Here is a 26,621-nt window from a genome sequence, read left to right as displayed (position 1 = left end):
TGGGCAGTGAGCTGACCCAGGGCTTTCCTCAGAGCAGGTTTTTTATCAGCAGTTGCTCAGCAGAGAGAAGCACAGTGACAGTGGGGAGGAAAGCTCTAATGTGTCCCCATCTCCAGGACAGCCCTGTCACCTTGGAGCTGCCTTTTCTTCCTCTGGCTGCCCTGGCTTTGTGTGCTCAGCCCTGCCCGGGCCCATCCCCGTGCTCTGCTGGGCAGGGATGTTGTGGGGTATTGATGGGATCGATTGTCCTCAGCCACTGCTGCTGGCCCTGGCATTGGCCACCAGGCTGAGGCAGCAGCACGTGTCAGTGTCCCCAGTGTCGCCACACACTTGTACGCAGCGGGCAGAATGAAACTTCTGAGGGTTTCCCCTCAAGAGCTTCCCTCTCTGCACTCCTGGGATTTTCAGGTCCAGAACAGAGACGTTTTTTCTGAGTACTGTAAAATATCGACCCAACTCCATAAAGAGGAAGAAATTCTTCCCTGGCAGGGTGGGCAGGCCCTGGCACAGCCGGGGCTGCCCCTGGATCCCTGGCAGTGCCCAAGGCCAGGTTGGACATTGGGGCTGGAGCAGCCTGGGACAGTGGGAGGTGTCCCTGCCAGGGCAGGGGTGAAAGGAGGTGATATTTAAGGCCCCTCCAACCTGGAATTTGATTATTCTGTTATTTCCTCCAGGTGGAAAAACTGTTGGCAGCAATAAACACTCAAACCTCACTCCAGGGGCACAGGGAACCTGCAGATCCTTAGAGGAGGAGCTGAGCCTGAAGGTGCTGAGCTCAGAGGCCCTGGAATGTGTGCAGGGGGACTGTTGGGTGTGTGCCCCTTCCAGAGCCACCAGCAGCCACCAGGGCCAGGGCAGGGGCTGCAGTGCCATGGTCACCCGTGGAGCAGCTCCAAGGGGACACCGAACTCTCAGCATAAAGCTTATTTATGCCGAGCTATCAGCACAAATATCAGAATATCAGCTTTATCTTGGTTTGATCTTCATGGACATAAAGAGCAATTTCTAGTTGTCTGTGGCACACCTGAAAGGTGGTGGAGTAAATCGCCCAGGACTGGTGACAGCATGGTCCCCAGCAGGGACGTTCCTTCCCCAATGGCTCCTTGCGCTGGTTAATTTAATTTATTGCTCTCTGAAAACACCCAACACACGTCTCTGACTCTTGCAGGAGCGTGACAAGCTGCTCAGGTTCAGGAAGCAAAGGAAGAAGATGACAAGGATTCCTAAGGTAAAGGAGAAACCCCTCTGTGGTGACTGCTGATGGGCAGTGCTGGGTGCTCAGAGCACCTCAGGGCCTGGCAATGTTCTCCTCAAGGCTCTGCAAACGGGCCCTAAACTTAAATTTGGGTGCTGTAGTTCAAGGACAGTCACAGACTGCACTGGGATATTCGAGGGGAGTGCAGGGGGCCTGTTTGCACGGAGCACTCTGAGCTTCTCCGTGCTCTGCATTTACCCTGTGGGACCTTGGTGGGATGTGGTTGTCTTAAGAGGAGACAAATCTCACCAATTAACACGTCTGCAAATGAGCTTCCAATGGTGCTGCCTGCAAACATGCGTATGTTGTAAATAATTCACGGTGGAGTTTAGTAACATGTGAAAATTGCTGGTTAGGGAAGCAACGGTGGGAGCCGAGGGAAAAGGGAAGGTTGGTTAACGAGGGCTTGGCAGGGTGTTAATGTAAATATTAACACTAAAGTGGCACAGTCAGGCTTAACGTCGGGGACTGCCACCGTGCTGTGACCCACAGATGAACAGTTACAGTGAGGCTGGAGCTAATGAATCTGTGAATAACTAATTGAGGTCGATGGGAGATAACTCCTGAAAATCACATCCAGGCCTTCCAGGGAGTCAGCTCTGTCTCTCTGAAAGCTGGATGGGGCTTGGGACAAGGGATGGAGGGGCAGGGCACAGGGAATGGCTTCCCACTGCCAGAGGGCGGGGCTGGATGGGATTTTGGGAATTGTTCCCTGGGAGGGTGGGGATGGAATTCCCAGAGCAGCTGTGGCTGCCCCTGGATCCCTGGCAGTGCTCAAGGCCAAGTTGGACATTGGGCTTGGAGCAGCCTGGGACAGCGGGAGGTGTCCCTGCCTCATTCTGGGACCCTGTGATCCTCCTTCAAAAGTTACCCGCTGCCAATTAAAACCAAAGGCCAAAACCTAGACATGTTTTTGCCATCAAGTAAAAGTATCTTTAGATCTGTGTTGTCTTTGGCTTTCCAGCATTTACAGTAAATCCTTCTTTACCACCATTCTTTTAAACAAAAAGCAGCTTTGAGTGGAAACTGGATTTCCTCAAACCGCAGACACGTTGCTGTGGTGATTAACTTCAAGTAAAGTACTTTTTTGAGGATTTTCATGTGAAACCTTTCGTGTGAAATTTGTGGTGCTGTCAGGAGGGACACCATGGTGATGAGAGCGGATTAAAAGACGTTTCAGTGCACAGCTCTCCCCTCATGCCGAGGTGGACGCTCAAAACAAAAGGGGTGATCAGCCATGGGGAAATTGGAAAGAAAATGCATTTTAGAAAGGCAGGGCCTGGGAGGTCTCACAAATATCCCGGTTCAGGGAGTCAAACAGGTTCAGGTACGGCCTGAGCTCTGTCATGGGGTGACAGATTTTATAAATCTGCGTGTAAAGGACTGGGCTGGCGCTGGAGGAGCAGCAAAGGGAGAAGTGCCCGCACCTGGAGCTGAGGGGGCTGCAGGTGCCTGTGCTCAGCCCCCAGGGCAGTCTGTCTGTCCCCAGGGCAGTGTGTCTGTCCCCAGGGCAGTGTGTCTGTCCCCCAGGGCAGTCTGTCTGTCCCCAGGGCAGTGTGTCTGTCCCCCAGAGCAGTCTGTCCGTCCCCAGGGCAGTCTGTCCGTCCCCAGGGCAGTCTGTCTGTCCCCAGGGCAGTCTGTCTGTCCCCCAGGGCAGTCTGTCTGTCCCCCAGAGCAGTCTGTCCGTCCCCAGGGCAGTGTGTCTGTCCCCCAGAGCAGTCTGTCCGTCCCCAGGGCAGTGTGTCTGTCCCCAGGGCAGTGTGTCTGTCCCCCAGGGCAGTCTGTCTGTCCCCAGGGCAGTCTGTCCGTCCCCAGGGCAGTCTGTCTGTCCCCCAGAGCAGTCTGTCTGTCCCCAGGGCAGTGTGTCTGTCCCCCAGAGCAGTCTGTCCGTCCCCAGGGCAGTCTGTCCGTCCCCAGGGCAGTCTGTCTGTCCCCAGGGCAGTGTGTCTGTCCCCAGGGCAGTCTGTCTGTCCCCAGGGCAGTGTGTCTGTCCCCAGGGCAGTCTGTCCGTCCCCAGGGCAGTCTGTCCGTCCCCAGGGCAGTCTGTCTGTCCCCCAGGGCAGTCTGTCTGTCCCCAGGGCAGTGTGTCTGTCCCCCAGAGCAGTCTGTCCGTCCCCAGGGCAGTGTGTCCGTCCCCAGGGCAATCTGTCTGTCCCCAGGGCAGTCTGTCCGTCCCCAGGGCAGTCTGTCCGTCCCCAGGGCAGTCTGTCTGTCCCCAGGGCAGTCTGTCTGTCCCCCAGGGCAGTGTGTCTGTCCCCAGGGCAGTCTGTCTGTCCCCAGGGCAGTGTGTCTGTCCCCCAGAGCAGTCTGTCCGTCCCCAGGGCAGTCTGTCCGTCCCCAGGGCAGTCTGTCTGTCCCCAGGGCAGTCTGTCTGTCCCCCAGGGCAGTCTGTCTGTCCCCCAGAGCAGTCTGTCCGTCCCCAGGGCAGTGTGTCTGTCCCCCAGAGCAGTCTGTCCGTCCCCAGGGCAGTCTGTCTGTCCCCCAGGGCAGTCTGTCCGTCCCCAGGGCAGTGTGTCTGTCCCCAGGGCAGTGTGTCCGTCCCCAGGGCAGTCTGTCTGTCCCCAGGGCAGTCTGTCTGTCCCCCAGGGCAGTGTGTCTGTCCCCCAGGGCAGTCTGTCTGTCCCCAGGGCAGTCTGTCTGTCCCCCAGGGCAGTGTGTCTGTCCCCCAGGGCAGTCTGTCTGTCCCCAGGGCAGTCTGTCTGTCCCCCAGGGCAGTGTGTCTGTCCCCCAGGGCAGTCTGTCTGTCCCCAGGGCAGTGTGTCTGTCCCCAGGGCAGTCTGTCTGTCCCCAGGGCAGTGTGTCTGTCCCCAGGGCAGTCTGTCTGTCCCCAGGGCAGTGTGTCTGTCCCCCAGAGCAGTCTGTCTGTCCCCAGGGCAGTCTGTCTGTCCCCCAGGGCAGTCTGTCCGTCCCCCAGGGCAGTGTGTCTGTCCCCCAGGGCAGTCTGTCCGTCCCCAGGGCAGTGTGTCCGTCCCCAGGGCAGTCTGTCTGTCCCCAGGGCAGTGTGTCTGTCCCCAGGGCAGTGTGTCTGTCCCCAGGGCAGTGTGTCTGTCCCCCAGGGCAGTCTGTCTGTCCCCCAGGGCAGTGTGTCTGTCCCCAGGGCAGTCTGTCTGTCCCCAGGGCAGTCTGTCTGTCCCCCAGGGCAGTCTGTCTGTCCCCCAGAGCAGTCTGTCCGTCCCCAGGGCAGTGTGTCTGTCCCCCAGAGCAGTCTGTCCGTCCCCAGGGCAGTCTGTCTGTCCCCCAGGGCAGTCTGTCCGTCCCCAGGGCAGTGTGTCTGTCCCCAGGGCAGTGTGTCCGTCCCCAGGGCAGTCTGTCCGTCCCCAGGGCAGTCTGTCTGTCCCCCAGGGCAGTCTGTCTGTCCCCAGGGCAGTGTGTCTGTCCCCCAGGGCAGTCTGTCCGTCCCCAGGGCAGTGTGTCTGTCCCCCAGGGCAGTCTGTCTGTCCCCAGGGCAGTCTGTCTGTCCCCCAGGGCAGTGTGTCTGTCCCCCAGGGCAGTCTGTCTGTCCCCAGGGCAGTGTGTCTGTCCCCCAGGGCAGTCTGTCCGTCCCCAGGGCAGTGTGTCTGTCCCCAGGGCAGTGTGTCCGTCCCCAGGGCAGTCTGTCTGTCCCCAGGGCAGTCTGTCTGTCCCCCAGGGCAGTGTGTCTGTCCCCCAGGGCAGTCTGTCTGTCCCCAGGGCAGTGTGTCTGTCCCCCAGGGCAGTCTGTCTGTCCCCCAGGGCAGTGTGTCTGTCCCCAGGGCAGTCTGTCTGTCCCCAGGGCAGTGTGTCTGTCCCCAGGGCAGTCTGTCTGTCCCCAGGGCAGTGTGTCTGTCCCCCAGAGCAGTCTGTCTGTCCCCAGGGCAGTCTGTCTGTCCCCCAGGGCAGTCTGTCCGTCCCCCAGGGCAGTGTGTCTGTCCCCCAGGGCAGTCTGTCCGTCCCCAGGGCAGTGTGTCCGTCCCCAGGGCAGTCTGTCTGTCCCCAGGGCAGTGTGTCTGTCCCCAGGGCAGTGTGTCTGTCCCCCAGAGCAGTCTGTCTGTCCCCAGGGCAGTGTGTCTGTCCCCCAGGGCAGTCTGTCCGTCCCCCAGGGCAGTGTGTCTGTCCCCAGGGCAGTCTGTCTGTCCCCAGGGCAGTCTGTCTGTCCCCAGGGCAGTGTGTCTGTCCCCCAGAGCAGTCTGTCTGTCCCCAGGGCAGTGTGTCTGTCCCCAGGGCAGTCTGTCCGTCCCCAGGGCAGTGTGTCTGTCCCCAGGGCAGTGTGTCTGTCCCCAGGGCAGTCTGTCTGTCCCCAGGGCAGTGTGTCTGTCCCCCAGAGCAGTCTGTCTGTCCCCAGGGCAGTGTGTCTGTCCCCCAGAGCAGTCTGTCTGTCCCCCAGGGCAGTCTGTCCGTCCCCAGGGCAGTGTGTCTGTCCCCCAGGGCAGTCTGTCCGTCCCCAGGGCAGTGTGTCTGTCCCCAGGGCAGTCTGTCTGTCCCCCAGGGCAGTCTGTCTGTCCCCAGGGCAGTCTGTCCGTCCCCCAGGGCAGTCTGTCTGTCCCCAGGGCAGTGTGTCTGTCCCCCAGGGCAGTCTGTCTGTCCCCCAGGGCAGTGTGTCTGTCCCCAGGGCAGTCTGTCTGTCCCCAGGGCAGTCTGTCTGTCCCCCAGGGCAGTGTGTCTGTCCCCAGGGCAGTCTGTCTGTCCCCAGGGCAGTGTGTCTGTCCCCCAGGGCAGTCTGTCTGTCCCCAGGGCAGTGTGTCTGTCCCCTGACCCTGCTCTCTGCCAGAAGCCCGTGGTGGAGACGTTCTATGGCTATGATGAGGAGGCTTCCCTGGAGTCTGACGGTTCCTCCATCTCCTACCAAACCGACCGCACCGACCAGACGCCCTGCACGCCCGAGGACGACCTGGAGGAGGTAAAAACACCCCAAAAATCCCTCCTGCCTTGCTTCTAACCTCGATTTTAATGGAATTCCTCCTCTGCTCCATCATTTCTGTCATTCCTGTTCTCTCATATCTGCTCTGTCGTCCTGTCACCTCAGGCCACAAAATGAAACATTTCTGTTAAATCTGGTGTTGCGCATGCTGGCCAGTGTCTCTAAATCTCAGGTCTTCAGTAGCTTCACAACCTCCAGCCAAGCTGGAAATCTCATATCCTGAGAATGTTGAATTTATGGCAGGTTTGAAGGTCTAAAGAACGGAGAAATGGGACAGCCCTTGGGAGATGTGCTCACTCTGAGCCTGGCTGCAGATTTTGGGATGTGTCGTTTGGGCCAGCCCAGCTCGGCACAGAGCAGTAAGGTCCATGTTTGTGGAGGGAGAAGGGAATGCTCCCCCGAAGCTCTGGGCTCCAGGGAAAGGCTGGTCCTGGCTGGGCTCCAGAGGCTCTGAGAGCAGAGCACACAAATGTAACACAAATTAAAGGGATTATTCCATGTATCTGCCAGGCCTTCCCCACAAATGCGCTCCCCAGAGCGTGTCGGATCACTGGACCATTACACAGCTCTGGGCTTAACAAGAATCCTGCAGTAACCAAAAACTGCCGCTGACGATGTGCGGCCTCTCCTCGGTGCGCTGGCTGCAGGTGTGTGCTGAGATCTGCTGAAAGGGAACCTGCAGAATTCCTCGCTCCACCCTGGGAGGCACGTGGTGGGTGCCAGGTGTGCGCTGCACTGCAGGAAATCTCGGTGTGTTTGTGGATGTCCGAGCCTGTTTGCTTCCCGCTCCTGTGTTGACATTCTTCCCCCCCCCCGTTCGGGCTGTGGGAAGTTGATGCGTGCGCCCGGCAATGTAATCCCGTGGCATGTGGAGTGAAATATTCCGGTCAGCCCGACATGAAAGCGTTCCATCCTGGATATTGTAAGGAGGGTGAAGAAGATGAAGGGCTCCTTTCATGTTGCTGTCACCACTTCCACAACTATTAACTCTGGATTCGTGTTTTAATAATTGAGTGAGGCTGTCAGGCTCGGTGTCCTTCCCGAATGGAAAACCTTTTGTTGTTGAGGAAAGCTGCATATTTTCACCTTTAATGTGATGATTTTCCCTGTTCCAGTAAGAAAGGGCGGTGCAGTCATTAGTGTGCTGTATGGAAAGTCAGCTTTTATCTTTCCAAGGCAGGCGTTATCTTTTTATTTCTGTGTTGCATTTCGTGGAGGTACGAGCGTGCAAGAGACACACAGGGGACCGAGGGGAAGCAGCTTGAGGGCATTTGACCAAGAGTTTTAGTGCCCTGCTTCCAAACCGCATTTCGGAAGTGGCAATTTTGGCGCTTTTCAGGGAAAACAAACCTAACGCCTCCCGTTTTTGGTGCCTGCAGGGCATGGCCAAGGAGGAGACGGAGCTGCGGTTCCGGCAGCTGACGATGGAGTACCAGGCGCTGCAGCGCGCCTACGCCCTGCTGCAGGAGCAGGTCGGCGGCACCCTGGACGCCGAACGAGAAGTGAAGGTCTGTTAGGAAATTACTGGGTTATTTTACATGGAAATGAGGGGTTGGGACCGGCAGGGAGGGACGGGGATCCCAGTGTCCTTGCCCGGGTTGTTCCCGGGCAGCTCCAGGCGCTCTGAGCCCAGCCAGCCGCCCTGGGAAGGGGCTCTGAGCATCCCCCACTGCTGCCTCTCCACCTCTGATCCCTTTGAGGGAAATCCTGGGGGAATTCTTCATGGGAAATCCTCGAAAGTAAGCTCTTTTTCTATAAAGAACTAGGACAGATAGCCTTAAATATATAATGCGTGGTCTTTAATTCCTTCTGGGCTCCGAGAGATTACACGATTCCCCACAAAATGTTTAGAAGGCTTATAGCTGAGATTTTTCTGGTAATTGAATTGCAAAGTGCCCTGTGCCATTCTGCCTGTCTGCCTCTCAGAGTTCCCGTGGCTCTGGACAGCTGGCCTGAAGTGCTGCTTTTGTCATGAGCTTGTTGTGTTTTCCAAGGAATTACAGAGGAATTGTTCCCAGGGAGGGTGGGGATGGAATTCCCAGAGAAGCTGTGGCTGCCCCTGGATCCCTGGCAGTGCCCAAGGCCGGGTTGGACACTGGGGCTGGAGCAGCCTGGGACAGTGGGAGGTGTCCCTGCCAGGGCAGGGGTGGCACTGGGGGGGATTTAGGACTTGGATTTCCAACCCAAACCATTCCATGACTCTCTGAAGGGCTGGCAGGATGGGCCATGCCCAGTCAGGAAAGGGACAAATTTGCTGTGTAAGAGGAGAAATGTGCCCACAGAGCCTTAATTCATTCCCGCATCTGTTCTGTGGAGATGCCATCCAGAAACATTTAGGGTGGGTCAAGGTGTAATGCACGAAAACTGACATTCCCACATGAGCATCCAGTCTGAAACATCAGGGATTGCACCTGGAGAGAAAATCCCGGTGAGCCCAGGCATGCCCAGCTGTGACAGTGACTGGATTTTAGTGTTTTCAGTGTGCCAAAAGAGGCACCAGTGTAGGTCATGCAAACAAAATCCCTTTCAGTGCAAATAATGGGATGAATAGGAGAGAAATGGTTCAAGGAAAGAAAATGTTCCGTGAAGACGTGTACCAAATAAAACAACTCACAACAATTACATCTGTTCCCCAGAAAACGTGTAGGAATGGGGTGTCTATTTAAATAAGCAGGAACTACAAATTTAGTAACAAATGAGACGTGGGTATGAAAGAGACACTAAATCACTGAATCACAGCTGAGGGTCTCGGTCAGAGCTAAGGCACTAAAGGCACAAAGGTCAATGAAAGTTGCCACTTTGTGAGGTGGGAGCTGTTCTGGGTGTTTAACCTGACCCAAACTGAAGGGAACCAGGTGTGCCCAGAATTCATATGCCATATATCATTTTCGTTTGTTTTCCTGGAGCAAGGGGGGCTCTGGCTGCAGCCTGCCATGAGCAGCTGTGAGGAGCCAGCTCTGCTTTGCCGTGTTCTTAATCTCGAGTTAAATCTCAAAATCATTAATCCCATCTCCCAGACTCGACTTGATTACATTTGATTATTTGATACTCTGCGCTCAGCTGCAAATTTCTTCTGCCAAAGAACTCTCAAAAGCATTCGTTAAAAGCTTTCGGTGTTTTAAATCTTTTCTGTAACTGCATTAGGTTTTATCTTTTGGAGAAAGTTTGGGGGTTTATTTAATTTAATTTTTATTTTATCTTTATCAATTTTGGGGTTTTTTTTTTGTTTCTCTCTCATATCCCACAGACACGTGAGCAGCTCCAGGCAGAAATACACCGGTCCCAAGCTCAGATAGAAGATCTGGAGAAGGCTCTGGCTGAGCAGGGACAGGTAATTCTGACTCCAGCCCCCTCCCCAACTCTCTGCTGGGGGACCAGAAAGGTCCCCAGGCTGGTTACAGCTTGTGCACCACTTCTGCACACCAAAAACCCAACAACCAAAGAAAGAAAGGAAAAAAAAAAAAACCCACAAACCAAAAAACAAAGAACAAAAACAGAACCCCAGAAACAAAAAAAATTAAACAGAAAATGTTTCTGAGAACAATAAAATATTAAATAATTCGATCACTGCCTTCCCAGCTTAGCCTCCTATTGTTGTTCTTGCTGATAAACAATGTTCTGGGGTTTGTGGGTTTTATATATTCCTCAGACTAAGAGATGAGCTTCCAAATAAAGTTTAGCTTGCCTGATCTGCAGGAATGTGTGATCTGTGTTTAGCAAAAATAGAAATTTGATGGTAAACACTTAGTTGGAAATATCCCTTTTAATGCAAACCAGATTTTACCTGAAAGAGTTTTTTAATCACTGCAATGTTTCGTTCCATTTGTCTACTACAGAGCTGTTAAAATTCCATGGGCAAGTTTAGCTTAGGAAGTTATTTTAGGAAGTAATGGATTCATGATTTCACTTCTGTCATTATCCTGTCCCTCCGTGTGTGAGATTCAGTGAAATCCTCACTGCTGTGCTGTTGCCAAACTGCAGCTTCACCTCCAGTGTTGTTCATTTCCTTCCCAAGGACATGAAGTGGATTGAGGAGAAGCAGGCCTTGTACAGAAGAAATCAGGAACTGGTAGAAAAGGTATTCAACTTTCCTCTTTGTGTTATTCAAATGATATTTGTGCCCTGAGGGACGCAGAAGGTGCAATGTTCTACTGTGTATGGCACAGCCTTGCTGGAAATTATTCATGTTTGATACAAATTCCATCTGAACCTGCTGGAGAAGTGGGGTTCTGGCATCCCCGTGTGTGTCCTGGTGCAAGGGGCACGAGGACAGTGGCCCTGGGGGACAGCCCTGTGTCCCCCCATTGGAATTCTGGAAACTCAGATTTTAAGATTTTGCTATATTATAACATATATGGGGCAAGATGGAGGTTTAGGGTGGAGGTTAATTGTTCTTTTTCTCACCTCCTCCTTCCTTCTTCTTCATGGTTTTGTGTGGTTTTCTGTAACTGGGTGGGAAGGGTCTGCATTGCGGGCCTCGGGTGGTCATTTTTGGGTCAGAAACACAAATAATATCTATTGTTATTGGGTAATTGTCACTTAAATAACCTTGGAAAGAGTTGGAAGCATCCATTTTGCCTCATTTCTCTGGCTTGCCAGTCAGAGCTCACGGCAGGTGAGTCTGTAAATAGATAAGAGACAGTAAACATCCGAGTCCAAAGACGAACGGCGACCCCTAGGTATTAACCCCGATCCTGGCAGGGAAATAGAAGCCAGAGCGGTCACATCCCCCAGAGCTGGGGTGGGCCGGGCCCTGAGCCCTGCCCGGGGCTGGCGGGGTGCCCCCACGGTGCCGAGGACACCTGAAGAGCTCTGTGCTCCTGGCAGATCAAGCAGATGGAGGCCGAGGAGGCGCGGCTCAAACACGACGTGCAGGACGCCAAGGACCAGAACGAGCTGCTGGAGTTCAGGATCCTGGAGCTGGAGGTGAGCACCTGTGGCCCCCAGCCCTGGCCAGTTTGGGGTCACTGAGAGGGGCACAAGGGGCTCCCTGCAGGGTCCTGATAAAAGGGAACATCACAAACACCCCAGGGCCAGCAGCAGTGCTGTTGGTGGGATGTTGTGGCAGGAGGGTGGGATGGTGATAAAAATCTTGCTCGTGCCCGGGGTGGAATGGGACATGTGAAGATTTATCAAGTGTCTGAGGGTGTCCAGCACTTCTCAGAAAGGCTCAATAATAGCGAGATGGCTCCTTGGGAGGTGTTCTGTAGAGACTTTAATAAAAGCAAAGTAACAAGTGATCCAGAAACAAAAGAAGAATTGAGCACAGGTGTCAGAGAAGCCCCTGACACCTGGCTACAACACCCCAAAAAGCCCAGAGCTCCTCTGTGCTCCTCCTCAACTCCTGAATGATCCTGGAGGGCTCTGTTGGCCAAGTGTCGATAGGAACAGCCCAGGCTTTGAGAAACATCCCGAAGATCCAGTCAGGTCCCCTGTGCTGGCTCTGAGCCAGTTACAATGAGAGGGGCATGGAAAGTTCTGGGTTGACTCCCTTACGCGTCCCAAGGCAAACCAAAACTTTTCCCCTTACGCAGCAGCCCCGGCTGGGTCTGGGGGTGCACTCCCACAGGATGGGATGGGCTTTAAGGGCCCAGAGCATCCCCGGCGCTGCGGTGTGACACCGCAGGTGGGTGACCGGGGAATTGTCTCTTGCAGGAGAGGGAGAGACGCTCCCCTGCCATCACCTTCCTGCACGGCCCCTTCACGGAGGGGAAGAGCCCTCTGCAGGTGTACTGCGAGGCCGAGGGAGTCACAGTAAGGGTCGCTCCTTTCCTGCCCTGCTCCCCCCGAGCCGAGCCTGCTGCTCTGTGCTGACCCTGCCTCTCCTTTTCTCTCTCGCCAGGACATCGTAGTAGCGGAGCTGATGAAAAAGTTGGACATTTTAGGGGATAACGCCGTAAGTGTATGTTCCTTTAATAAATTGTGCATGCTTTGGGGAACGCCCGTCGTCGTGTGGAGCGAGCAGAGCTGCCTGCTTTGGTGCTGCACAGCCTGTCCTGCCTCTGCTCTGGGCCACCAGCAAAGCATTTCCTGCCACTTTAAGGGTTTGCTGCCACCTGAAGAGTGAAACACGGGGCTCGGTGTCACCCTGTTGCTTCAAACCTTCCTGGCGTGTGGGGAGGAGTGTTGGTGTGTGGTGCTCCTGGCCACTGGGCACACGGGGTTTCTTGATCTGCTTGCCCTGCCTTTGCTTTGCTTTTGCATTTCGGCAGCTGTGTGCTTTGAGTTTGTCCAGTAACCCATTAGCCCCTGATAGTAACCGCGATATTGAACAAGAAATCGAAAGAGCAGCATGAAAAGGAGAAGCAAATCTCGAGAAACTTGTGAGTGCTGCTCCTTCGGCAGGTGGCAGTGGATAACTGCACACTGTCCTGCACGTGGAAGGAGCTCACCTCCTGTGTGTCCTGTCCTGTGCTCTTCTCTGTCAGCAGAGCCCCCTCCAGCCCCACAGAGCCCTCCTGGGAGACCCCACCCCAGCGCTGGGGCTGCAGGAGGGTCCCCACTGTCCCCACAGCTGGGCTGCCCCAGCTCTCCCTGTGGCCGGGTTGGGTACCAGGGGCTGCCCCAGCTCTCCCTGTGGCCGGGTTGGGTACCAGGGGCTGTTCCAGCTCTCCCTGTGGCCGGGTTGGGTACCAGGGGCTGTTCCAGCTCTCCCTGTGGCCGGGTTGGGTACCAGGGGCTGTTCCAGCTCTCCCTGTGGCCGGGTTGGGTACCAGGGGCTGCCCCAGCTCTCCCTGTGGCCGGGTTGGGTACCAGGGGCTGTTCCAGCTCTCCCTGTGGCCGGGTTGGGTACCAGGGGCTGTTCCAGCTCTCCCTGTGGCCGGGTTGGGTACCAGGGGCTGTTCCAGCTCTCCCTGTGGCCGGGTTGGGTACCAGGGGCTGTTCCAGCTCTCCCTGTGGCCGGGTTGGGTACCAGGGGCTGCCCCAGCTCTCCCTGTGGCCGGGTTGGGTACCAGGGGCTGTTCCAGCTCTCCGTGTGGCCGGGTTGGGTACCAGGGGCTGTTCCAGCTCTCCCTGTGGCCGGGTTGGGTACCAGGGGCTGTTCCAGCTCTCCCTGTGGCCGGGTTGGGTACCAGGGACTGTTCCAGCTCTCCCTGTGGCCGGGTTGGGTACCAGGGACTGTTCCAGCTCTCTGTGTGGCCAGGGAGATCTCCCTGGATCCCTGGCAGTGCCCAAGGCCAGGCTGGACATTGGGGCAGCCTGGGACAGTGGGAGGTGTCCCTGCCAGGGCAGGGGTGGCACTGGGGGGGATTTGGGGTCCCTTCCCACCCAGCCGTGCCGGGATTCCCTGGCCCCATCCCTGCAGGATGTCCCAGCCGTGCCCTGGGCTGGGGCTCCCCACACTCCCCCTGCTCAGCGTCCCCTGGCTCTGCCTCAGGGTCCCCACCGCTGAGCCCAGGCCCTTCTCCACCTGTGCTCACACCGAAGCCTGGCAGGAAATGCAAAGCCCAGCCCCAGCGCTTTGGTTTCTTTTTGAGGAAGCAACAAGGGATGGATGGAATAGCCAACATCTCAAGAAATGCTTCCCCAAATCATCACTTGGCTGAAGATGGTGCCTGGGATGAACGCTGCATCTCTTCTCCCTGTGGCTCTTTGTGCTGAGCTTGGTCCCGTCCTGTGCAAATGTGTGTTTATTCCCTGCTGGGTACAAACAGATCCAGCGTGCCTTTTCTTTTCGGTAAACGTGAGAATTTTGGAAGAATTGTGTATGGCAAGGGTGGGGAATGAATAGTGACAATGGCTTTTACAGTGATTTTGCGTCACTTTATTATTTATTATTTATTAGTTTCCTCTGCCTCAGTTTCTTGTCTCTGTTCAGTTTGCTGTTTAGAAAGACGTGTTTAATTTCAGATGTGTTTGAAACAGCAGCAGGAGCCTGGGGTTGGTTGTAACTGTGCTCTGTTTTTGGTGCAGAACCTGACCAACGAGGAGCAGGTGGTGATCATCCAGGCCAGGACTGTCCTCACGCTGGCTGAGAAGGTAACGGCCCCAGCACCTCCCTGATGGTGTTCAAAGCTTCCCCTGTGGGCAGACACTGCCCCACGCCAAGAGCCACGTGGGCTGTTTTCTGTGGAATTGCCCCGAGCCAGCAGTGCAGGCACACAGTGCGTCATTTAAAATGTTACTGAGCTCGCCAAGCCCCCAAACCTGGGGTCAAAGCCCCCAAACCTCCCCCAGAACCTCCAAATGTGGGGGTAAAACATCCCCCCCCAAAAAAAAACCCCAAGATCCCCAAATTTGGGACCCCTCAAACCCCTGGGACTCCCAAATTTGAGCTAAATCCCAAAACCCACCCCAGAACCCCCAAAAGTGGGATGAAATCCTACCCAAATCACCCCCAAATTTGGGGTGAAACCCCCCAAACCTCCCTAAACCCCCCAAATTTGGGGTACCACCCCCCCAAATCACACCACAAGCCTCAAATTCTCGCTGAAAACCCCAAACCCTTCAAATTTGGAGGGAAAACATCCCAAAAGCACCCCAGAACCCCCTCCCCCCCCAATTCAGGGTTAAAACATCCCAAGAAAAACCCCAGAATCCCAAATTTGGACTCAAAGCCCCCCCCAAAATCAGCCCGGAACCCCCAAATTCAAGACCACCCCAAGCCCAGAACCGCCAGGTTTGTGCTGACTCGCCCCAAGCTCCCCCAGAGGGGTGTCAGAGGGAAGGGCCAGGCTCTGAAATGCGGATTTTCTCCGTCTGCAGCAGGCAGGGCAGGAGAACAATGATGCAGTTGGTTTTGCTGTGTTGTTTAAGTGGCACCTGCCCTGTGTGACACTTCCCCACCCCAGGGGGGGCTGAGCCCGGGCTGGGGGGCTCAGGGGGCTCAGGGGGACTCTGCTCTCTGTCCCCTCAGTGGCTCCAGCAGATCGAGGTGACCGAGTCTGCCCTGCAGCAGAAGATGCTGGACCTGGAGAACGAGAAGGTAGCGGGGAGGGCAGGGAGGGAGGGGACAGGGCCCCGGGGCGGGGTGGTCTCTGACAGCCCCTCCTTCGCTCCCCAGGAGCTGTTCAGCAAGCAGAAGGGCTACCTGGACGACGAGCTGGACTTCAGGAAACAGTCCCTGGACCAGGCTCACAAGGTGAGGGTTGTCACTCAGGACAGCTGGGTTGGCTCAGTGCCCTGAGCTCTGTCCCCTGGGCACACCTGGAGTGTCCCCAGGGCTGCACGGGATGGGAGTCCAGCCAATCCTCTGCACCCTGAGCTGCCCACGGCCTCCTCATGGACAAAACTCCTGAGTTTGAGTGGCCCTTGCAGGGACAGGACCTGAACACTGACTTGCTCACCACGAGTTTTAGCTCAGCCAAAGCCTCAGTAAAGGACTGATAAGGAAATTGGGTTTTCAGTAGTTTGTCTTACATTTTAAAAAAAGATATTTTAGCCTAGACGTTCCCTTGGATTTTGGATTCCACCCTCTGTAACCAGAGCAGCTGGAGGTATTCTGGGATGTGTGAATTTGAAATGAAGCTGCTTTTAAATCATGTTCATCATTAGCTGATCCGAAGGCATTTCACCCATCTTTCAGCCTTGTTTCCATCAACGAGAGAAAGGCAATACAGGTTTATCCACAAAAGGCATCAAGTTTCCTCTCATTTTATCTCATTTTTTCCAATTTTACATAAGCCCAGAGCACAGTTGCACTTTCTGAGGAGCACTGAGCGTTCATGCCTCTGTTTCTGCCTGCTGTTGTCTACTTGTGTCTTGAACCATTTGGGGGAGCTTTTGCTCCGTGCATTTTCTGTCCTGTGGGTGATTTTTAGGACTGACTTGGCCACATTCTGAGCTGGATCTGGAGTCAGTGCGCAGTGGAAACCTTGGAAAGCACACAGGCCCCCTCACCTGTGGTCTCAGCCCAATAACTCCTTTCAGTGGAATTTCCCTGCCCGTGGCAGGGGATGGAATAAGATGGTCTCCAAGGCTCCAGTCTGGGACTCTGATTCCATCATCTTCTGTCCTGAGCAGCAGTTTGTGCAGCTGAAGGCTGGGTCTGCCCGTGGGAAGCCACGAGTGTGCAGGGGTGGGCTGAGGGTTATTTGCATTTTCCTGTATTTTCCGAAGGCACCGCACCCGTGTCCCGGGCACAGCTTTGCTCCAGGGCACAAACGCAGCCCCAAAGCAGCGAAGGAAGCTTTGCTCTGCCCTGGAGTTCCAGTGGAAAAAGCTCTTTGGCTTTATAAAATCCGCTGCACTTCCATGTTTCCTTTGTGCCCCTGGAGATGGGGAGCAGCTCATCACCATCCCCCTGAGGCAGGGCCCACAGGATCAGCAGGCAGAACCTCTGAGCCCTGGCTGCTGCAGGGGCTCTGCTCCAGGAGCACCTGGCTGACCCTGCTGCTGCCCTGGAGGGTGCCCTGCCCTCCTCCCCAGCAGTCGGTGCCTCCAGAGAGGGTGGTGGTTGTGCCCCTGAGGTCTGGGCACAAAGCACAGGTGTCAAACAGCAGCACTTTGCTGGGATGAGGTGAGCAAGGTCTGGGTGGTGTTTTTGAAGGGTAAAGCAGAACCTTCTCCTGAGATCTGATGTGTTCTTCCCCATGGAGGTGCCGTGGTTTTCATCAGTTACCAGCAGTTACCATCGGTTACCATCAGTTATCATCAGTTACCAGCAGTTACCAGCAGTTACCAGCAGTTATCAGCAGTTATCCCCAGATATCCCCAGTTATCAGCAGTTATCACCAATTATCAGCAGTTATCAGCAGTTATCCCCAGTTATCAGCAGTTATCACCAATTATCCCCAGTTATCCCCAGTTATCAGCAGTTATCAGCAGTTATCACCAATTATCCCCAGTTATCCCCAGTTCTCCCCAGTTACCAGCAGTTATCACCAATTACCAGCAGTTATCAGCAGTTCTCCCCAGTTCTCCCCAGTCATCCCCACAGCTCTGCCGGAGGAGGTGCTGGAATGTTCTCCCCCGAGGCACTTTCCACTGGCTGGTACAAAATGCTGCTCACACAGCAGGCAGTCGTTCCTTCGGGCAGGAGCAGGGGCTGGCGCTGCTGTGTCCCCTGCGGGATACAGGACAGCGGGAAAGGGGAAGCGAGGCACTGAAAAATACGTGTAAAAGTATCTGTAACTCACAAAATGAGTCTGTTGTGAACCTCTTCCCTTTTCCCAGTTACATTTTCCCTTCACCATTTTCCCTCTCTCTTCTCTTTCCCCCCTCCTTTACTGTTTTTCCTTTTCCCTCCTGTCCCCACGGCCGTGTCCCCTCCCCAGGAAGGCGAAGGTGACCCCACACGTTTGTGGGGCAGGCGAGGCTGTCCCAGTTCCAGATCCCCTCAGGACTGAGGGCAGCCTGCAGCACTTTCCCTCTGGATGGAGTTTCCCTGCTGTCCTGTGCGGGAGGCTCACCCCTCCACTGCTCCCGTTGCCTTTCAGGGTCGGACGTTCCTCAGAGACTCCTCACCCCACCAGGGACGAGGTGGAGCTGACGGCTTTATATTGTTTTTGATTAGCAAATTCTGGAATTAGAAGCCATGCTCTATGATGCCCTGCAGCAAGAAGCTGGAGCCAAAATTTCCGAACTTCTTTCAGAAGAGGAGAAGGAGAAGCTGAGGGGCGCCGTGGAGCAGTGGAAGCGGCAGGTGATGAGCGAGCTGCGGGAGAGGGACGCCCAGATCCTGCGGGAGAGGATGGAGCTCATCCAGCACGCCCAGCAGGTGGGTCTGGGGGGAAATGGGCCACTCTTGCTGTAGGACACGAAGTGAACTTAGTTGTCAGGGCAAAAAGAGGGAAGTTTATTTTTCGACCTCGATTTATACAGATTTTGGACAATGACCACAGATTGGACAAACGAGGTTGACACTTCTTCAACCACACTGGTTAAATTAGAAGCTCATCAACTGTCCCTCCGCAAGAGAGGAGAGATAAGCAAGAATAGTTTACAGTAACATTACCTTTGTTTACGTGGAAATCTGTGAGGAACTCCTCTACAAAAATGCAAATGTCAGAAGGCTGGAAAAGATCAGAGCAACAGGCCACTGGAATAAAGGAATCAAGATGATTCCAACAGAAGCCATTTGTTGTTTGTATAAAGCCAGAGTTATAGTTTTTAGCACTGCTGTTTATTCATACAGGAGTCTCTCGATTGGCAAAGTCGTTTGTCCATCAGACACTCAACTGCTCAAGTGTCCATCCCCACGCCGTGTGCCTTCTGAGTCCTGCATTTCTTGTAGCCACTTTCCCAGGCTCTTCCTCATTGTTTTTAGAGCTGTTGTTGTTCCCGTAGCCTAGAGGAATCCCCGAGAACTCTGGAAAACAAGACTGCAGGTGTCTTCTTGCCTACAGACAGTTTGGCTGGTGCAGGGGATGGCCCACGTTATTCAGAGACATTGCTATGGGGGGGACGGGCCCTGTCAGCACAGCCTCTCCTGGAGCTGTCCCAGGCTGCCCCCAGCCAGGGCCATGTCACTGTAGGACAGGAAAGAGAGATGAGGGACTCCTGGGGGCTCGGTATTTTCTGAGCCCGAGAATTGCTGAGCTCTTCCCAAAGGAAACTTTCCAACAGTTTTCCTTTTCCCAAAACAACCCTGTGTAAACAATGTTCCTTTCCCATGACAACAGGTGTTGTTTGCTGTTTCTGTCACTGAGCCAACGGCAGAGGTGTCAGCCCCATGGACCAATGACGTGAATTTTAGTGCAGTGTTATAAAAGGGCTGAATGAATTGTAAATGAACCTTCTGATTCCTCTTGCCTCCTGACTGGAGTCAAGCACCTTTATTTCGTGTCCTATTGCGACAGACTCCAAATATTTCAGGAGGCAAAGAGCACAGAAAAAAAGGCTTTATTGTCTAATTCTTACTGCCTTTTATCAGGTGTTCCCGTACAGACTGAACATGGCTGGTGAATAGGAACGACACCTCTTTAATCCCAGTTGTTAAACCAGAGAAAACAGCAAAACACCACCTGAAGAAAGATTGTTTTGAGAGAGGAGAGTTGTTTGCCGAGGTTGTTTTGAGGAGAAGCTTTCTTGAGGAGTTTTTCCTTGGGAAAAAGTTAGCAGCTGCCAGCAGGCTGAAATCTCTCAGGCCCAGAAATGTCAGGGCCACAAGGCCAGGGGCGCCTTGGATCACCCCGCACACAGGACATCCTTTGTGCATCCTTTTCCTGGCTTTGCCACACACAGTGACAACCACAGAGGACTCACCCACACCTGAACACCCAATTTAAGTTTATTTTTGGTAGAAGCGCAGCACGTACAGCTTATATCCCCCCCCCCCCAAAGTAATGCATCTTCCGGGTACATCTGTATTTGGTTGGTTAATAAATATCTTTTTATTTGAAATCTGACAGAGAATTAAAGAGCTAGAAGAAAGAATTGAAGGCCAAAAAAGACAAATAAAAGAGTTAGAGGAAAAGGTAAGGTGGTGCAGACGGAGCAGCTGCTGTGTGTGCACATGACCATTCTCCATTTCACCTGGGCCAAGGAAGCAGCCTTAGAGAGCTGGTGTGTGCAGGGCAGGAAGGGGGACAGCTCCAGGAAAACAGCTTGTATCTGCAGCCGTCCCTCTGAGGAGGGGAGGTGACCTGGTTACATTCCTCCCCTCCTGTTCCCCTTTGGTGCAGCCTGAAAGGAGGGATGGGCAGGGAGCAGGGATGGGGCCATCACCCCACAGGGGACACAGAGGGCTCAGGGCAGCACAGCTCTGGGAACCAGCTGGGCTTTTGCTGCCTCCTTCCCTCCCATCCCAGCCCTGGACAGGCAGAGCGTGGAGCCTTTCCCAGAGGAGCAGGGGCTGTGCTCTCCTCCCTCACCTGCAGCCACGGTTCATCCAGCTTTCCCCAGCCACCCAAAACTGGAGAGTTTTACCCCAAAAATGCCCTCAGCCCGTCCAGGGACGTGGCCACGCTCAGGTACAGCAGGGGCTGAGCTGGACCAGAGCCTGGGGCCGAGCCCAGAGCTCAGCAGGGCTGGGCTTGGGCTGTCTGGGGCTGTCAGGAGCACTCAGCTGACGTCCCCCCAATTCCCCTGCGCTGGGGCTGAGGCTGGCTGGGCTCAGGGGGACAGGGCGTCATTGTCACCAGCTGCTGGGGATTAGATTTGTTTTTTACTGATAGAATTCCTCCCCATAAGCTGCTAGGAGACTAACCACGGGGTACTTCTAGGTGCTCAGGGGACACCGGGGCTCCCCAGAGCCAAAGGGAGCCCCCAGCTCTCCAACTTCACTCTCCATGTTTCTTCTCACCTGAGAGTTTTGTTGCACTCTGTCTGTAACCACAGCTTGTTTCTCAGCTAAGCACACTGTAAACTCTTAATCTCTTTCTTCTCTTCCATTTTTCCCTCTCTTCTCTCCCCTTTTCAGTTTTTATTTTTGTTTTTATTTTTCTCCTTAGCTTTCATTCTTTGGTCATAGTCCTTCAGGCCACATGCGCAAGGTAAGCCCTCGGGTCTCCTCTGCTCTCTCCTCCTCTCCTCAGAAAGCACCAGAACCTTCCTCTTGCTCTGTCAGCAGGGTTGAGGGGTCTCTTGGGCATCCCAGAGAACCCAAAAATGGAAATCTCCACATCTTTAAAAAAAAAAAACGATGACACCTGGTTTTGTCCTTCCTTAGAGGGAAGGACAAGGGGAAATGAGGCAGGCTCAAAGGCATGGAAAGCTCTGGCAAGCCAGGGAGAACAGCCAGTCTGGGCTGATTCCTCTGGCTGCATCAGGGCTGCTGGAAGCCCATGGAACCCTCAGCCCCTCTCCCTGCACAGCCCCAGAGCCCGTCCTGCCTGCGGGACTGCAGCCAGCTGGGCTTGGGGGAGCGTGGCATTTACCAGGGTGTGCTCCTCCAGGATTGTGCCATGGGGCCCCAGGAGCTCCCTGAATCCCCTTTTCCCATAAATAGGGGATAAATTCCCCCCTTTCTGTGTGTGCTGCCAGAAGCGACCACAGCATGGTCGTGGAGGGAAACACTCCCCGCTATGAACATCGACGGAATATGTCACAAATCCTTTGTTATCAGCAGATAATTCTAAACAGGACCTCACAGAAGCTTTGTGCCTGTTATTTCTGACTCCTGTTTTTGTCTCCGGTTCCAGCAGCTCCCTGAGGCCACTCCAGCTGCTGCTGCTGTTGTTCCCGGAGGGACAGCCCTGCTGCCCAGCCCCACATCGAGACTTTGCCCTTCCCACCCCGCATTTGTCTCGTCCTTTGCCTCTGGCCGTGGGAGGTGCAGCCCGTGGGACTTCAGTGGGGCTGGGTGGGAGCCCCTGCAGCCTGGAATCCCCGAGGAGCTCGGAGAGGACAGAACTGAGCCCGCAGAGAAAGGCAGAATCTCTGCTCCTCCCTCTGCCCCAGCCCCAGGCTGCACCATCACTAATTCAGATACACTGGATTTATTCTGGTTCCCTGCTAGGCAGGTGGCGAATTGCTTCTGTGTAGAAGTGCCCGTGTCCTGTTTGTATGCCACACGTTCCTGTCTGTCACCCGCAGCTCCTCAGAAATCTGTCTTGAAAGAAGATTTTAGGGAGCGTTCCAGAGGAGTAGCTCGTGAAAAGATGGATGTGGATGGAAATGAAGTGGTTTGCTCCAAGGTGTTTCTTCGTTACACAGGTTATAGCCCATGCTATGTTGAATATCCCAGGAGCCCAGCTTTAGGAGAAAACATAAAGCTACCTTCAGGAAATCAAGCTGTAATATTTTTTTTATTTTCTTTTTTTTTTGGAGCTGTCAGTGAACCATGATGGGAAAAAATATGCAATAATTAATAATTGGCTGTCCCTGAACAATGACAAAAAGGCTTAAAACACTGTCCCAGCATGAAGTTCCACCTGGAAAGGAGTGAACTAAAGCAGATTCTCCCTGATCCACATGCACTGGGCTGGGAGAGGCAGCAAGAGGGAACAGAAGATGTTGTCACCTGGAAGATGATGTTGTCACCTGGAAGATGTCACCTGGAAAACGCCCTCACCCTGGGGAAAGGGAGCACAAGCCCCACAGAGCCCGAGCCTGGGAGGCTGGCACAGGAACCAGGAAGGAAAAGGAATCCTCTAGAAAAACAGGTGAAGAGGGGAGAATCCAGAAGAAATTGCAGAGTGTGCTTGGACATGGGGCCCACAGCTGAGCACAGAAACGTGGGGCCGTGGGGCGAGGCCAGGAGGGAGGAACGAGGCCAGGAACAAGGTCCTGCCAGCAGCCACAGTCCCACAGTGCCCGTCCCTGGGAGCAGGAAGGGATCTGAGCTCCGGGCAGGTAAGATGGGCTGAGCCACCCCTTTATCCTGGGATTCTGTGTGCTCTGAACCCCCTCACCTGCTGCTCTCTCTGTCTTGACTTGGGTTAAAATGCTCCAGGCGATAACAGAGGAAATGCTGAATTTGGTACTGAAATTACCAGAGTCTGTCTGTAAGCCTTATTGAATTATTGCTATTTTACTGCAGTAATTTAGGTGTTAGATTTCATGTGATATAATAACAAATGCTGACTTCATGTTTTGGATCAGTGGTGACTGTTTACACAAAGTTATTGGGAGGTAATTACATGCACTGTCACGCATACTAGATTTGTATGGACAGCAAGCAGTCACGCTGCTTTAAAAATACATGTTTTAAATGCTGGAGATGGGAATATTTTTCATTTTGCATCGAGAAGACAAACAGTAATCAGAAAAGTCTTTTAATTCACAATTTCACTCACTTTTTTTACAAATCTGTGCTGATAATGAGTTGCTTGGCAGGCACACACGATGGGGAGAGCAGCAGAGGAAGCTGCAGTTGCTCAGGGTTTGCAGAAGAGTTATTTTCCATGCCGAATTTATGCATTAATTGTAATTCCTCTACAGGATGAAGCTGCCCTGTGGGTCAGAGTGGGCAGTGCCCTGGTAGGGGTGGTGGGCACCCGGGGGTGCCCCACAGCAGAGGCCCCAGGCAGGGTGTTTCAGTTATTTTTTTAATGTGTGTTTAGTTTTGGAGATGGGAGGCTCGCAGGGGTGGGCAGCACTTGCCTGTGCCCAAATAAATAAGTTATTGATTACCTAAGAGAAATTTTATTAGATATTCGCTCTTACATTTATGGAAGAGGCATGAGCATCCATATATTTTTTGCCCCAGTGATCTTAGTTTAATTCAAACCCTCGGCATTTATCGTAGCTCCATTTGATATTTGTTTATTCAAAAGAAATAACGTCTGGAGCGTGCTGGAACAAATAATATTAAATTATTGTTTTCAATTTTTCAGTGATAGAAGGATGGGGAAAACACCCTGGCAGAGGGTTGGAACTGCAGGATCTTTGCAGTCCATTCCCCCCAGGCCAGTGCATATTCCATGTTCCTAAAAGCAGCTGCTGTGTTTAGCTGGTGTCTGTGGAGCTGAACGTGCCCCGGGGACAAGGGGAGATGCCTCTCCCCCAGAATGCCAGGGATGGTCACCGGCAGCAGTTTTAGGTTCATGGTGGACCCACCTCTTTTCACATCCTCCTCTAACCCTTGTATTTCTTAAAACAATACAAATTCTCTTTAGAAATGGCCTTAATGGTTTTAATTAAGGATACATCACGTGTTTCCTACTGCAGGCAGCAATTAGAAACACCCGTTTCCAGAGCTCAGAGATGGATGTTTTTATTTAACCAGGGACAGCAGGCGTGGTGGGCTGGGGGCATTTCCCCAGGGGAACCTCCCTCACCCCCCGAGCACGACCTGGCCCTGTGAGCCTCTCACATTTATTATAAAAGATAATTCCTTTTCTTTAAAGGACTTTCATTGTGATCACCTGAGCAGTGGGCAGCTCGTTCTGTGCTCCTGGTGTGCCCCAGCTGTGAGCAGAGGAGGGGTTGGGGGTTTTTCTTTCCTTTCAGGAAGGATGCAGAGGGGAGGTGAGGATGGAGCAGTGCTGTGGATGTGCTCAGGCACTCTGGAAATCAGTTTCCTCCGGAAATTCACTGCGGGAATACACCCCACACCCCGGCAGGGGTTTCCATGTAGGAAAGGTCTGAGAGTCATCCCTCGCTGTTTCTATAAGGTAAAGGACCCAGAAACTTCCACATTCTTTTCCCAGTAACTGGCCAGGTGTCGAGCAGAGATGCTGCTACCTGGACCTCAAATCGCCAATTTCATCGGGCAAGGTGCCAGAAATCCCACCTGGAGCATTCAGTATTTAAAAGACTGCACAGAACTGCTCAGTGCTTTTGGACTGCCTTAGCCAGTGCAAGAGTTCTCTCTGCACTGGGTTCTACTTCTATTTCTTTTGTTCTATAATGTTTGTTATTTTTGTCATTATCAAACCCTTTCCTTTTACAAAACACGTCCAGAGAAGTTGTCCCGCTGTTTTTAAGCCGCTCTGGGAGGCGGCAGGTCAACCCCCAGACCTGATACATCCTCACGGGCTGATTCAACTCCGGCCACGTGTGAGGCTGGATCAGGGCACTAATGAGCTGCAGCATTAGAACGCTAATTGGCGAGCCTTTGCTGCGCAGGGTGACCCCAAACATCCTCGTTTAAAGTGGAGTGCGGGGAAAGCCAGGCCGCCAAGGAGACTCCCGTTGGGCAAAGGCATTCCTGGGAAGGCTCACAGGGATTGACTCTAAAGCTTTTACTCCCTTTTACTGTAAATCTTGCGATTTCTCTCTCTCGGGGAAGAGCAGGGCTGGGCTCAGCAGTAACGAAGAGATTTCCAGTGGGTTAATAATTGTCAATGTGTATCAAGGCGTGGGGTGTCTCCTGGCACGGCGTTTCCGCTCCGCTGTCTCGGGGGCTGCGGCACACTGAGATGCGGGGAAGTGACAATGTCAGTCTGAATTTCTGGACGAGGCAGGACGAGATGGAGGCCCCGGGGCAGGAGTGCCTGGCTGGTGCTGAAGGAGGCCGCAGCCAGGGCTGGGAGCTCGCTCACCGCCCGGCTCATCCCAGACATCCCTGGCCGTGCCCAGGCTGCTCCTCCAGTGCCAAATCCCACGGGAAAACACTTGGACACACACCAGCTGGGGGTTTCCTTTTGAGCAAAACACCTGGTTCATTGCAGCAGGAACTTTTTGTTCCTGGGCACGTGCCGAGGGCAGGATGTGGGAGCAGCCTTTCCTTTATCCTCTCTACAGCTGGAAAACTCCCTCCGCCGTGTCGCTGGAGGGACATCACACACGGCACGGGATCCCAGAATGGTTTGGGCTGGGGGGGACTTTAGGGTCATTTACTCCACCCGTGCCATGGGCGAGGACACCTCCCACCATCCCATTGCTCCCAGCCCATCCAGCCTTTCCCTGAATCGTCTGTGTGGGTGTTCCTCTCCCTGTGGGAAACAGAGGAGAGCTTTTTTGGAGTGTGAGTTGGTGCAGCAGCAGCAGCAGTTCGGTGTCCAGTGTGCTTCCCCCTCAAGACCCCAGTGCCTTCCATCCTCAGCTTGCTCTCAGAAAGAAAACTCTGCCTAGCTCTGTCCAGAGCCGGGACGGGCAGGGTGAGAGCCTGCTCCACCGAACTGGCTTTAAAGATAATCATTCATTTCACCTTTCAATCCCCTGGGCACAGCAGCTTCAATTCTCATCACAGCTGAAGGGTTCTCCCCCTCAATTTGGGTCTTGCTGAGCTCTTGCAGACAGTAAGGACACGTATTTTTGTAGTTTACCAAAGTCAGTGTTAGCCTGAAGAATTACTCAGCTGGAAAACCTATCATAAAGTTAGTTTTTTTAAAAGACTGCATTCTGTTTGTAAATTCTTGTTCGTGTCAGTGGCCCCTGCCGTGGAGGGGGTTGGGGTGCCCAGTGATCTGTCTGCACTTCCAGGTCAGCAGAAATCCCAGAGAACCCTCCCCAGGAAAGGAGGACATGTCCGAGTCTCTGAGGCTGCGCTGCCCCGTGCAGACGTGTAGAGGCAGGACAGGAGGAAACGCTGTTCTGTCGGTGGCTTTTTCTGCAGCCCCTTGCCCCGGGGGGCACTTTGCTCCTTGTTATAAACCAGGATGCTGTCAACACCCCCGGGATGCGGCGAATGGGGAGCGGAGTGACAGGAGGTGACAGGAGGGGCCGCAGGGACCAGCCTTGGAGATGGTCCTGGGAGGGGGATTGTGAATATTCACGTCGTCAAATCAAATCCGCATTTCTCCCTTTCTTAAACACACCGGGAGGATTCCAGCGGCTGGGAATTCGCTCAGGGGCGGGTTCTGAGGGGGCTCTCTGTGGCTGTGCTCCCCAAAAAGCGCTGTGGTGAGGGGCTGCAGGCACAGCGGGGTGTCCCAGCGGGATGGGGCAGCGCTGTCACCCCGAGCCCCGTGTTCCTGTGGGGTGGGCTCCGGGCTGGCAGCCCCGGTGTCACCGCCGTGCCTTTCCCAGGAGCAGGTGCAGGGGAGGCCGAGGTGTCAGCCTGCGTTTCCTGCCTCACCTGTCCTGCTGAACTGTCCCTGAACTGTCCCTGAACTGTCCCCACTGAACTGATCTCTATTTGCACTGGTACTCAGATAAATGTGCACAGGAGGGGCTGAATATGCCATGACTGCCCTGGTGTGAATCCAGTGGGAGAGGAAGGGGAAAAGGCAGGGAAGCCAAGTCTAGCCCGTTGTTCTTTACATGGACATGAAACTCCAC

The 26,621-nt window shown here is 54.1% G+C and overlaps 1 protein-coding gene across 1 annotated transcript in view; it reads left to right on the top strand.

Annotated features, from left to right (window-relative positions):
- The window catches only part of JAKMIP3 (Janus kinase and microtubule interacting protein 3), a 64,821-nt gene extending 43,370 nt beyond the window's left edge, over positions 1 to 21,451 (top strand). The window contains 16 exon segments of the mRNA XM_066190690.1: positions 1,169 to 1,228; positions 5,982 to 6,110; positions 7,511 to 7,639; positions 9,379 to 9,462; positions 10,147 to 10,209; positions 10,959 to 11,057; positions 11,787 to 11,885; positions 11,974 to 12,033; positions 14,046 to 14,111; positions 14,989 to 15,057; positions 15,136 to 15,213; positions 17,587 to 17,790; positions 19,424 to 19,489; positions 20,465 to 20,506; positions 21,158 to 21,215; positions 21,218 to 21,451. Of these exon segments, the coding sequence (XP_066046787.1) occupies positions 1,169 to 1,228; positions 5,982 to 6,110; positions 7,511 to 7,639; positions 9,379 to 9,462; positions 10,147 to 10,209; positions 10,959 to 11,057; positions 11,787 to 11,885; positions 11,974 to 12,033; positions 14,046 to 14,111; positions 14,989 to 15,057; positions 15,136 to 15,213; positions 17,587 to 17,790; positions 19,424 to 19,489; positions 20,465 to 20,506; positions 21,158 to 21,215; positions 21,218 to 21,369 (1,458 nt within the window). The 3' untranslated portion in view covers positions 21,370 to 21,451.
- Positions 21,452 to 26,621: the final 5,170 nt, after the last annotated feature.

This window comes from Chamaea fasciata, unplaced genomic scaffold (assembly GCF_029207755.1).
Source record: "Chamaea fasciata isolate MVZ Bird 193981 ecotype frontalis unplaced genomic scaffold, bChaFas1.0.hap1 SCAF_9, whole genome shotgun sequence".
In the NCBI taxonomy this organism is placed as follows: domain Eukaryota; kingdom Metazoa; phylum Chordata; class Aves; order Passeriformes; family Sylviidae; genus Chamaea; species Chamaea fasciata.
This window is presented reverse-complemented; position numbering and strand designations above follow the sequence as displayed.